At 35.9% G+C, this 13723-nt stretch overlaps 1 protein-coding gene and 1 long non-coding RNA gene across 2 annotated transcripts in view; one reads left to right on the top strand and one right to left on the bottom strand.

The window, feature by feature from the left end:
- LOC113041674 (protein NDRG2-like) overlaps positions 1 to 13723 on the top strand; it is a 32833-nt gene that overhangs the window by 14758 nt on the left and 4352 nt on the right. Inside the window, exons 5-15 of the mRNA XM_026200330.1 lie at positions 8125 to 8245; positions 9085 to 9147; positions 10731 to 10791; positions 11368 to 11454; positions 11543 to 11599; positions 12420 to 12523; positions 12671 to 12709; positions 12794 to 12845; positions 12920 to 12967; positions 13095 to 13130; positions 13224 to 13275. Coding sequence (XP_026056115.1) covers positions 8125 to 8245; positions 9085 to 9147; positions 10731 to 10791; positions 11368 to 11454; positions 11543 to 11599; positions 12420 to 12523; positions 12671 to 12709; positions 12794 to 12845; positions 12920 to 12967; positions 13095 to 13130; positions 13224 to 13275 — 720 coding nt within the window. The remainder of the gene's footprint in view (positions 1 to 8124; positions 8246 to 9084; positions 9148 to 10730; positions 10792 to 11367; positions 11455 to 11542; positions 11600 to 12419; positions 12524 to 12670; positions 12710 to 12793; positions 12846 to 12919; positions 12968 to 13094; positions 13131 to 13223; positions 13276 to 13723) is intronic.
- LOC113041699 (uncharacterized) lies at positions 4516 to 7158 on the bottom strand. Its single transcript, XR_003275428.1, has 2 exons — positions 7071 to 7158; positions 4516 to 5183 (listed from the first exon to the last, which is right to left on the bottom strand). It is a non-coding gene; the product is annotated as an uncharacterized LOC113041699 (long non-coding RNA).

Genomic DNA, 13723 nt, shown 5'->3' with positions numbered 1-13723 from the left:
ATAAGGTTTATGACTGACCTTGACAATTTCATCAAAATTATGAGAAGAACGGTGAATTTAAAGTCAGGTTGTTTATATGTATTCACTACAGCAAGTAGGGGGCACTGTCTCCAATTTGCTTCTGCAAGTTCAAGGCAAAAACAAGTTTTATGTTTTATAACAAAATAATTTTATGTTTTGAATTTGAGGCTTTTAACAAAACGATTTATTAGCAAAGCCCACAGATGATGTGATTCATATTTGTAAACCATCAGATTAATGTTTTGACGCATATGAAACAAGTACATTTTCAAAAACAAAATCACAGAATTTGAGTTCATTATATGCAACAGTCACAAAATAATGTTGATTTGCCTGTTTAGATTTTGAGAATTACACTGCAATCCTTGAATGTGCATCTTTCCTGTCAGGAATGCTTCAGTATTTTGTGCTGTCAAAAACAAGTGTGAAACTGTTTTTACAACATTGACACCAGCATTTGCTGCAGTGTAACAAACACAAATGTTGAAACAGTTTTTAAAATTAAGTCTCTTATGCTCACCAAGGCTGCATTTATCTGATAAAAAACAAATATTATTAAAATTTAAAACAGCTGTTTTCTAAGTGAATATCTGCTAAACTGTAATTTATTTCTGTGATGCACAGGTGTATTTTCAGAATTATTCCTAGTCAAAAAAAAAAAAAAAAAATCATATATATATATATATATATATATATATATATATATATATATATATATATATATATATATATATATATATACAGGCGTTAGTGATATAATTACAATATCATCAAAAAGTTGATTTCACTAATTCCATTCAACAAGTGAAACTTGTATATTATATTCATTCATTACACACAGATTGATATATTTCAAATGTTTATTTCTTTTAATTTTGATGATTATAACTGACAACTAAGAAAAATCCCAAATTCAGTATCTCAGTAATTAGAATATTGTGAAAAGTTTCAATACTGAAGACACGTGGTGCCACACTCTAATCAGCTAATTAACACAAAACACCTGCAAAAGCCTTTAAATGGTCTCTCAGTCTAGTTCTGTAGGATACACAATCATGGGGAAGACTGCTGACTTGACAGTTGTCCAAAAGATAACCATTGACACCTTGCACAAGGAGGACAAGACACAAAAGCTCATTGCAAAAGAGGCTGGCTGTTCACAGAGCTCTGTGTCCAAGCACATTAATAGAGAGGCGAAGGGAAGGAAAAGATGTGGTAGAAAAAAGTGTACAAGCAATAGGGATAACCACACCCTGGAGAGGATTGTGAAACAAAACCTATTCAAAAATGTGGGGGAGATTCACAAAGAGGGGACTGCTGCTGGAGTCAGTGCTTCAAGAACCACTACACACAGACGTATGCAAGACTTGGGTTTCAGCTTCGCATTCCTTGTGTCAAGCCGCTCTTGAACAACAGACTGCGTCAGAAGCGTCTAAAGACAAAAAAGACTGGACTGCTGCTGAGTGGTCCACAGTTATGTTCTCTGATGAAGGTAAATTAAGCATTTCCTTTGGAAATCAGGGTCCTAGAGTCTGGAGGAAGAGAGAAGAGGCACTCAATCTACAGTGCTTGAGATCCAGTGTAAAGTTTCCAGTCAGTGATGGTTTGGGGTGCCATGTCATCTGCTGGTGTTGGTCCACTGTGTTTTCTGAGGTCAAAGGTCAACACAGTCATATACAAGGAAGTTTTAGAGCACTTAATGATTCCTGCTGCTGACCAACTTTATTAAGATGCAGATTTCATTTTGCAACAGGACTTGGCACCTGCACACAGTGCCAAAGCTACCAGCACCTGGTTTAAGGACCATGGTATCCCTGTTCTTAATTGGCCAGCAAACTCGCCTGACCTTAACCCCAGAGAAAATCTATGGGGTATTGTGAAGAGGAAGACGCGATATACCAGAATCAAGAAATGCAGAAGAGATGAAGACCACTATCAGAGCAACCTGGGCTCTCATAACATCAGACTGTGTGTAATGAATTAATATAATATACAAGTTTCACTTTTGAATGGAATTAGTGAAATCACTTTTTTGATGGTATTCTAATTATACGACCAGCATGTGTGTGTGTGTGTATATTTGTGCTTATTTTAGATTCTGCCCTAGAGAAATTCACAGAATAAAACAAAGAGACGTGATTTCACAAAAGAACAGATACATTAATGAATTTGACAGGTGCTTGTATTTAAAGAGATTTACACTACATTTAAAAGCTGCACATTTGATCACAAAACCAAATTGTTCTTTAGTAAGAAATCTTTCATTTAGAAGCCTCTGGAATCACATCCAGTTTAAACATGAATGTAGCATAGCAGCAATATAACTAATGATTAAAGATGTCTACTCGGTGCTTGAGAAAACTCTGCCTGCGGTCTGCAGATCTGACCTCTTCGGGGCGGACCAGTGTCTCGTTGTCTCTCGTAGTGCACAGGCAAACATCGGTTTTCAATGACCTCACAAGCAACAACCACGTAATATTCACCATCATGAAGTCTATTAACTTCACAACGTCCATTTCTCAAAAAGCTTTGAACAATGTACACTGTGAATGTCCTCCTACTGATGCACAAGTTTCCTCTGACTCTGACGCCTCGTCCGTTGCAGATTCTCTTAATGCTATTGATGTCGTTTTTATGGAGGAAGGATTGTAAAGTAGTTCTGCCGCAAAGATTCGTTCTCGTGAGATAATCTGCCCAGGCGCTTGTCCGTCTGGTGTTGAACTGACGCGAGAGAATGTGTCTCTGTTTAAAATGATTATATGCGTTGTTATTCTGAGATCTCTGGCAGGGTTGTGCCCAGTTAGAAGAAATGTCCGAAAACATCTCCAGTTGATCGTTGCTGAAACTGACATTATTCAGTCCATCACTGAGTGTGAAAGAGAGCAAGAGCAAAACCACCGCTCTCTTCCTGGAAACAGGAAAGTGACTGTCATTTAGAGATTCACAGTTAGTTAAAAGAGTTAAAATAGAGCAAACAAGCTAACGAAGAATTTCTACCATACAATAAAGCCAAAAAAGCAGTTATGTGGCCAAACACACCAATATCATTCACATGCGCAGACTTGTTCCTCAATGCATCCTAGTCTCAAAGACCAATAGCTTCATAATGTTTCATTAGTATGTACATGTTATATTCTCAGGGCTTTATGGAAGTGATTCAAATTTGTTGATATTTTACAATCATCTTTTCACAACATTTGTGAAAATCGGTGAATCTCACCCTGTTTAGTTGAAAATTGGACAATATGGTTTATGATTGACCTTGAAAAATCTCAATACTCATAGAAATACAGTTTCCAATATAGTACAATATGATAGAAAATAAGAATATAATATCATATTAAATAATATATTGTAGTGATAAAATGTTTTTCCGTTCATTATGGTTTATACTATATTTATTCATTATTGCCAGTAAATCATCACATTGCTTCTGTAAGCTTATGCTACGCTAACTATGATCAATAGAAAATATCATGTTTTCAACTTTAGCACGATTCATTTTTTTTTTTTGTTTTTTCAGCATAGTCGAAGATGATCTTAGATAAATTTGTAACACATCATACTTAAGCGGTACGGCGAGTTTAAAAAAGTAAGTTAAAAAAGTGATGGAGAATTTGGATTCTGGTCTATTTGGTTCAGAAAAGTCATTATTTTAATAGTTAATTAGTACTAACACATCACCAGTGTTTCACTGCTAAACATATTTTACAGATTTTGTGAACTAATTACAATCCTTATGACCATACATATTCACATCATGCATAAAACCGGTATCGGAGTATATCTGAGCATATTAATACAACATAACATAAACCAAAGTCAGAGAATGATGTGTGTTTACCTGTTCATTAGAGCAACTGTTTAGATGAGTCTCTTGCTCTTCAGTATTGTGTGCTGTGGAAGAATAAGAGCGTGTGAAGTTGCTTTAACAAGGTTTCTTCCCATGTGAATCGTTTGTGTGTTTGACGTCAGCATTTACCGCACGGTCTAACTCAAACTAAAGCTTTTAAAAGAAGCTTCATATCTTGATGCAAAGGGTCCTCAGCAAAATACTGAACTATATGGTACTATAATAAAATTATAGTCAAACTTATCAGATGCATATTATATATATTTAAGATCCTTCATTATCTAAACTGTTTACGTTTTAACCACATTTGTACTGAATTCAGATTTACTCTTGTGTTGTTCTTGAGCTCGTGTGAATTAAAGGACTGATGTGGATAAGGTTGAAAAGAGGCAAGAGTGAAAATGCACTCTTGATTGTTTTTGCTTCTTTCCGTTATGCAAAATGTATTGGCATTTTTGCTTCTTTGAGATTCTGCCTTTAGGAAATTCACATTAAAATAAATTGAAGTGATGTGTTTTTATGAAAAGCCACATGTGAGAAGTTGTGCGGGTCTGACAGAATGAGACTTCGGACGTGATGAAGAAATGAAAAGCATAGCTTGTTTCTCAAAGATAATCAGAATGATTTCACAAAAGAACAGATGCATTCATGCATTTGGGAGATTTTATTCAAAGCGACATTGCTTTCGAGCCATACATTTGATCAGCTCATTTTATAATACTGCGTAATGCAAATAAATCTGAAACATTTCTTGAATTATATCACTTAAGCATGCATGTGACATAGCAACATTTTTAATGAATGCAGCATTTCAAGCCCCACTGTGATAAAGTCAAATCATGCTGTATAATAGCAAGGGTATGGCTTCTTGTTCTTTTCAATGTGTTGGTCATGAAAGTGCACAGGTAGGTCTTTATCGCATTCAACAATTACATGATATTTGGCTGTAGTACATCTGAATTTGCACCCCAATTCTAACATCTTTGGTGTACTGTTTTCACTTTTAATATTGAACACTTGGAAGAGATTATTACTTTTGTAATAGTTATCTTTTGTTTTAGTACCAGAGCTTTTGCAGATTTGTTTTATATTTTCTTCACTGTCATTAATGAAGGATTGTACTGGAGTCCTACCACAGAGACCATTGTTCATTAGGTGTTTCTCCCAAGCATTTTCATCATCAGTTTGGAAACCAGATGGGAGAATATGTTTTTTCTTGAACTCAGCGTATCGGTCGTTGTTCTGTCGATCCGCTGCGTCACTCAGAGCCAGAATGAAGAGGAGCGAGAGAAGAGCCTCTGATCTCATCCTGACAACAAGAGAGAGAACATTTAGTTAGACATCGAGTAAGAGAGCAAACATCAAAAGCGAGCTGTGTTGGGGAAGTTACTCTATCAAGTCATCTTAATTATTGACTGTTTAGGTCATTTGAAAGCCTTATTCACCAGCCACCCAATGCTATTCTCATAGGAGCATGATAAAAATGCTCATGTAAAAGAAAAATCTCAGACAAACTTGGATGTATTTGCACCTGAAGTCTTCATATATAGCCCTCGTGTTTCTCTTGTGCTTTGTGAGTTGTTAACAGTATTGTTCCCGCTCTGCTGGTTTCCTCCAGTCCCAGCAACATACTACAAGTGTACAGAATCACATTACCTAGCCATTTCGTCATTTTAACACTAGGTATATTTTACATGAACAAATAAATAAGTATTCAACTTTACATGTGTCAGACTGAAAAATATCGAAGCCTGTTTCGCTACTTAATAAAAAAAAAAAAAAAAAAAAAAGGTTAATGGGGACCTTTTACCTCACAATTCTGACTTCATAACTCACAATTGGGAGATATAAACTTGCAAATGCAAGAAATAAAATAAAACATCTGAATTGCGACTATATCTTGCAATTGTGACTTTATTTCTTATAATTGCGAGTTATAAAGTCAAAATTGTGAGATATACTGTAAACTTGCTGGTTAAAAAAAAGACAGCACTGCGAGTTTATATCTTGCAATTCTGACTTTATAAATCACAATTTTGACTTAATTACTCACAGTTTTGTGTTATAAAGTCAGAATTCCAAGATATACATGATTACCAAGTAAACAAACATGGACAACATTACAGTGGTGATGCTAATTCTGGTAAACCAGTTCTTTCTGACAGTTCGGTTCAATTAACTGTAAAAAAAAAAAAAAAAAAAAAATATATATATATATATATATATATATATATATATATATATATATATATTCATCAGTTAATGCAAGATTGCAAAGCACGCGTAGTTCTGCAAGACGTCTGTTAAAGATGGCTTCATCTGGAAAGCATCTGCTCTGTACAAACTTTTGATAGATGTCTCTAAGATTTCTGTTTTAGATTCATTCTAAATCATAAACGTCTTAAAAACATCATATAAACCTGTTTATCATCTGATAGGAAACGTGCTGTAGACGTATTACAGACGAGCAAACACTCAAATAGACATCTCCGAGATGTACGTGTGCTATCAGGGTTGACATCACTAAGCATTTATTTTCTCAGTATTATTATATCACTGAAACATTCAAATAAAGTTATTTGTGTGAATGCATATTGCAGATTATTGTCTTTCATTCAAGTTAATGATGTTCGCTGTTTCATTCGCTGATCCTTCGTGTCGGATATGACAAACCAATATAATACATCTTGAATACGTTTCATAAAACCTTGCACTTACGGCATGTGTTACGGACAAACATGCACAAACACGGATGTGTTCGGCATGTCATATAATATATAATAATCTGTATCAATAATCTGTATGCACAATAATTGCAAAAAAAAAAAAAAAATAGGTCTGTCTAATAAAAAGAATATGCGTATTTTCAGTCGTTTTGATTATTATTAAATAAGCTAGCATTGCGCATCAAGTCCTTGGTGATAACATGCATGTGCATTATGTCAGAAAATCACTCGTCAGAGTCCTTGGTAATCGACTTCGATAGTTGTTCTAACTTTTTTGTTTGGTTGTTTTTCAGCTCTGAACTAAAGTTTGATTCATTTTGATCTGTGAATCCGCTCGACCAGTTACTTCAGACAACCAGCTCACAAGAATATATTTCTTCAAGACTTTATTAAAGTACATTAATAAAACAACTATAGCTTATATCCCTTTTTTTCAGCGTTTTAGTAATTTGTACTGAATGCAGATTTACCTTTGTGTTGTTCTTGAGCTGGTGTGAATGAAAGAGTCTGGAAGATCTGAAAGTGTCTGAGACGCTCACTGGACTGATATTTATTGATGTGAAAAGAGGCAGGTGTGAAAATACACACTGTTTCTTGGAAATCCCCCACTAAAACATTTCTTTCAGCATGAATGTTGCTGTATCTAATAATAATATAGATGGTTCAGAGTCAGCTCAGCTCATCATGCTGAAGGACATGAGCTCTTCACACTTCCTCCATGCGGTTAGCACTTGATGAGTGTGTTCAGCGTCCAAACTGAGACTAAGTGCAACACATAAACACATGAGACATCTACTGCTGTATTAGCTAGAAGTTTCTTTAATGGCAAGTTCATCAAAAGCGAGGCATGAACGTAATCATCGCTCTCCAGAGAACTGAACCTGTAGACATCGCACTGGGGATGTCCAAAAGAAAGAGATCTTGGTTTAATAAGTAGGGAATAATTGCAACTGAACAACTGATTCGATTAAAGTTGTGTAGTTCATTCAGATATGAGTTTTATGAACATGTCCAATGATTCATTTATAAGATTCATTAATAAGGTTTTAATAATATTAATAAATTGAAATAAATAAAATCCATAGAAAAACATTTTACAATTTCAATAGGGAAGGTAATTTTTTGGAAAATGACAATGAATCTGTAAAAGTTGATGAATTGTCATAAAAAAATGATGTTGCCTCTTCCTTTTTTACATCCTAGTTTACATTTCTTTTTAATGATTGTTTTTATTGTTTTATCCTTTTTGTTTGTCTTATTAGTTGCGTGACAACTGTGAAGTTTCAAATATGCTTTAAATAAATGAATGAAGCCATAAGAAGCGTGATGTGTGTAATGCTGTGTGTATGTTCATATACTGTATATTCTCCATGTTTCAGCTTATCTTTATAAAACTGAAAGGCGTTCTGATTTCTCTAACATCATGGGCTCTCAACATTGTGCTGTTAATCAAGAAACGTAACCTTTTTTTGTAAATAACGAAATGATTAAATGCTAATGTTTGTGTTTGTGTGTCTCTGTCAGGTAAGAGCTGCTTCTCCACCCTGTTTAAGTTTGAGGAGATGCTGGAGATCGTGAAGAACTTTACTGTGGTCCACGTGGATGCTCCGGGACAAGAGGAGGGTGCAGCCATTTACCCTGCAGGGTACGAGCCATGTGTTCTTTACACTTCACAGCGTTTCAGTAAAAACTCATCTGAATGCTTCTGATCCGACATTACATTCATAAGCACAAATGAATCGCCTGTGATTGGTTTAATGCCAACTCTGCAAAATATAAATATAAATATAACCGTATAAATATGGTTGTAAACACTGAAAAGTTTTCAGCCAAAGCGTGAACGCAGATTTGAGTTGAGCAGCCGATGATAATCCCATCGGTGTGAGCCTATGCAAACTTGTGTGTGTGTGGGAGCGTGTGTGTGTGTGTGTTTGTGTGTGTGTGTGCATGTGCGTGTGTACTTGTGTGTGTGTGTATGCATGTGTGTATGCATGTGTGTGTGTTTGTGTGTGTGTGCATGTTTGTGTGTGTGTGTGCATGTGTGTGTGTGTTTGCATGTGTGTGTGTGTGCATGTGCGTGTGTACTTGTGTGTGTGTGTGTGTTGATGTGTGTTTGTGCGCGCATGTGTGTGTGCATGTGCGTGTGTGTACTTGTGTGTGTGTGTGTGTGTGTGTGTTGATGTGTGTGCATGCATGTGTGTGTGTCTGTGTGCATGTGTGTGTGTGTGTGTTTGTGTGTGTGCGCGCGAGTGCGATTGTGATCGCTGATAACTTTGTGTGAAAATTAAAAAAAAAAGTGACAAATATAAATGCATTAAATGGCGTTTGACACCCGTCAAAGTGTCTCCAGAAGGTGTTAGTGGTCTGAATTATTTTGTGTTTGATGCAGATTGTGACTCAGAGACTATTTTCATGCTTTCACATGTCCACAGGTCGCTGTGTCTCATGTTAAGAGTCCTAAAATGCTTTATTTTCCTCTAACAGATACCAGTATGCAACTATGGATCAGATCTCTGATATGCTTCCAGCGGTCCTGCAGTATTTTAAGTGAGTTAAACAAGTTACTGGATGTTTACATTTTCATTAATGACACTTTACAGATATATATATATATATATTAGTGCTGTCAATCGATTAAAAAAAATTAACTAATTAATCGCACAATTTTTTTAAATTAATCGCGATTAATCGCGATTAATCGCAATTAAAAGACTGAAACTTTTTGGATATGTAAATGTAAAATGTAAATAATTAATGTAAACTCAAGACAAAGAAACTATTTAAATTCAAAATATGATTGTTTATTGGAATTTTTGTTTAACTTGTAACACAGATTTTCTCATGTAAACAACATACCTGCAATAAACCATCAATATCCTCCAAATTAACTGTTGGCTTGAAAGCCATATTTATTACAGAAATAAAAACACAGGCATGTAAGTACCATTTGAATTTCAAAACAATCAATGCCAATAAAAAACAAAAATGATTTCCATGTTGAATTCTAAGTGGACTGCAAAAAAATTCCAAAGTATAGTCATTGCCAGTGCTTTAAGTGGATCAGTACGCACCGGTACTCAGTACCGCCACTTCCAAATATAGCTCTTGAGCGTACTGCCACCTCTCCGTGCGCCCAGAACGTGCTTGTAGCGTACCGGTACGCTCATTTGGACATCTGTTTTAATAGAGGTTTTAATCTTTTACCTGCACTGCCAATTTTCAGAGCGCCCTTCACAATGCAAGCTTCCTAATTCATCCCACCGAGAGCAGAAACTACATTACCCATTCACCCTTAAATAATACAAGTGAATAGCGCATGTGTCGCTTTTCCCACTGTTAAGTGTCAACAACTCAACGTGGCCGGAGAAGGTGTGTGAAACTCGTTGTGAGTTATACTAAAGCAAAATCTTGAGTATTTATTGTCTGATAAACATTAAAAACTGTCTGTGGAGGTTGAGTCGTCCTGCAGCCCCCGCTGGCTGTTCATTGGCTGCAGCATCTTTTTTCTAAGTTCTAAAAAAATACCGTAGACGGCAAGGCACGAATTTAGATATTCATTTATCTAATTAATCTATAGCCTATGCCCAAAGACAATATGATCTTTTTGTCCCCTTTTTGTTTTAAAGCTTGATGAAGAGAGAGAGCGCAAGTTGCTGCAGATGAGGAGGACAGTGATGCACGCGTACAGGAGCGATTGACAGTTCGCGGCACTGTGTACAAAAAATACTCCGCTACACAATTATTTCTTTATTTTCGTTTAAGCTTATTAACGTTAGCGTTACAGAAAGGTCTGATTTACGCACTGTTACAGTCATACAGTCATAATGTTTCTTGTGGCAGACTGAAGAGTAATCCGGCAGAGTTTTATACTGAAACTTTCCGTCTAAAAGTCCTTCCTTGGTCTTATCCATATTTCTTTGCACGTTGAACACACGTAGGCCACAACTGGAAATAAAAAAAAACTGCAACCGCGTTAATTGCGTTATTTTATTTTAACGCGTTAAATATTTCAAATTAATCGAATGCGTTAACGCGCTAATTTTGACAGCACTAATATATATATATATATATATATGACAGAAGTTGTTATGTTGATGTGATTCAGTGCTGATTACTTTCCTCTGGTGTAGTTTCCGCACAATCATCGGTGTAGGAGTTGGAGCTGGCGCTTACATACTGTCCAAGTTCACTGTGAGTCACTCACCTGAGCGCCACATCACCCTGATCACATGCTGTCACCCGTCATATATTTGGGGTTTTAGTCTTTGAATTAAGTTAAGGTTTAGTTTCTTTCTCTTGAACACAAAACAATTTAAGTATAGGTTTTTATTTAAATATTTATTTTTTAACTGCAACAATATGTTAAAACACAACAGTTTAACACGAGCAGACACCCAGAGACTGAATTTCGCCCTCTGCTGGCCAAAAAACACACCGAGGCATTAAATATTATTTCACTTTTTAAACTTTAGACTTTAGACTTTTTAAATATAGAGTAGAGTAAAAATGAGAAACTCTTAAAATAATCTCCATTCTTCATCCTTCTTTGATGGAGATGTCACAATGCTCATCACCATGCATGTAAATGTTGCCTTATAAACAAAGGAGAATTGCATCGCTGCCTTAGATTTGGCTAAAAAGGAAGGTAGCAGCATTTTGCAGTGTTTTGAACAGGAGAACGCCTCTGATGCCTTCAGATTGTGTAGATGTTGGTGTTTAGTGTCTTTATACTGACCGAGCGCTGCTTTCGTCCTCTCTCGCTCACAGCTGAGCAACCCTGAGGCCGTGGAGGGGCTCGTTCTGGTCAATGTGGACACAAACGCTCGAGGCTGGATGGACTGGGCAGCACAGAAGGTCTGGCAGACGTCTGATTCATTATACATACATATAACAATCAGTGTGTATCAGAAAATGACTCCAATGGCTTGTGTTTGTTCTGCAGCTCTCCAACCTGACGTCTTCCCTCTCAGACCAAATCCTGAGCCACCTCTTCAGTCAGGTGTGTGTTTCTGTGTGTGCGTGTGTGTGTTAGAGAGGTATATATGCATGGGAGGGCTTATGATCAAGCTTATGTCAATTAGTTTTTTTTGATAATGAACTGACTGTATATTGCCATGCTTATAATACAGCTAAAACAGGCCAAAAACATTGTTTTCTCATGTCTTTATGGTCAAATATGAGATTTTGGGCTATTTACATAATATGTATTCTTTCAGACAAGTAAAAAAAAAAAAAAAAAAAAGACTTAAATACACATTTTTGATTTTATTTTATTAAGCTTACCTTATTTGCTTTTTCAGTTACAATCCAAATCTTAAAAGGGCTTTTTATTTTTTTTTTACTTCGGTATCACTTACATTAATCAACATTTACAGTTTTATTCCTGGATATATTCTGAAGGTATTTATAGATGGCTTTGTTAATATATCAATCACCTGATTATATAAGCATTATATTCCTAATATAATATATCTATTGACACTATAATGATAAAGAGAAAACCCCAACACCCTTCTGTAAAAATCTTTATCGATTATGTCAACAAACTCAGTTTGAACCTGACTTCATCCGGTGTTCAGATTTATACTCTGGAAATGTATCCAAACTAATGCATATTTAAACAGAACATTCCAGAAAACGTGTGATGCAAAATAAGGTTAGACTTTATTTTAAGGTGTCCTTGTTACATTGTAATCATACATTTAAGTAATGAGTAGTTGAAATATGATTAGACTATGTACCAATTGTGTATAATTCCAATCCATTATAAAGACGACGGTGTGTTAAAGGATGAATACTGATATGTTGTGTGTTTTCAGGAAGAGCTGTCTGCAAACACAGAGCTCATTCAGACTCACAGAGAGAGAATCTCTAAAGCACCAAACCTCATCAACATCGAACTCTTCTGGAAGAGCTACCAGGGGTAAAATCACACGCATCGCCTCATGCTTCTGTCTGTTTAAGTGTTTTATTAGGAGGGATGCAGCATGCATGATAGAAACACAATGAAAGAAATGCAGTTCATGCACCGTGATAATCAAACTTTTATGTTTTTCTTTTTGTCTCACAGTCGTAGAGATCTGAACATCGAGAGGAATAACACGTTCAAGTAAGAATGATCAAAGATAAAGCCGTTCTCTAGTCTATTACATATGTTTCTCTTGTGACGTCTCCACGTGTCTGTGTTTCTCAGGTGTCCTGTGATGCTGGTGGTCGGAGATCAGGCTCCATACGAGGAAGCAGCTGTGAGTCTTTATATCAGTCAAAACCTCAGAAACCCACAGGATTGTTCTGATGCACATCTGTTTCTGTCCACTAGGTGGAGTGCAACAGCAAACTAGATCCAACTACCACTTCCTTCCTCAAGGTTTGCCCTTCACCTGTCTCTTATGTGCCTTTTTATCAATTATGCAAACATATGATAAAAAGAAGAGCCAGAATAAGCACAAATCATGTGTATTTGCACTTTAACTCTCTGGGTTGTTTTCATTCAGATGGCTGATGCCGGCGGGATGCCACAGCTGACTCAGGTAAGTCACATCAAAGTATTATTATATATCAATAAAATGTATTTATTCAGATGAATCCTGTGCAGTGTGTAAATGAAATGTGTGTCTCTCCAGCCCAGCAAACTGACAGAAGCGTTTAAGTACTTCATTCAAGGCATGGGATACAGTAAGTGACTCGAGAGCATGTTATTATTGAGAAACAGCACATAAAACTAGGAAACACAAAATATGAAATATAAAATCTAACTAATTACGTCATCACTTAAAAGTATGAGTTCAGTAAGAAATCAGTACTTTTACTCAGTAAGGTTGCAAACAATAGTAAAAACATTTGACAAAATATTTGTATTTCAAATAAATGCTCTTAAAAATGTAGTTTCCACAAAATAAAGCAACTAAAAAATTTATGAAATCAGAAATGTATTTTGAGCAGCAAAACAGCATATGATTTTTTTTTTTTTTTTTTTTTTTTTTTACCATTTGGGGAGCTGTAATGGTGTCCTTTAGAAAAGGGGGCATGGCCAAATGTGAGCAGAAGTCTATAGATCCTAAATGAAAACTCAGAACTTCATGAAACTAAGTGAGCACTTGAGACATATGAGTCTGAACAAGCT

Source organism: Carassius auratus, chromosome 23 (assembly GCF_003368295.1).
Source record: "Carassius auratus strain Wakin chromosome 23, ASM336829v1, whole genome shotgun sequence".
In the NCBI taxonomy this organism is placed as follows: domain Eukaryota; kingdom Metazoa; phylum Chordata; class Actinopteri; order Cypriniformes; family Cyprinidae; genus Carassius; species Carassius auratus.
Note: the sequence above shows the minus strand (reverse complement) of the source record. Positions and strands in the feature narration are given on the sequence as shown.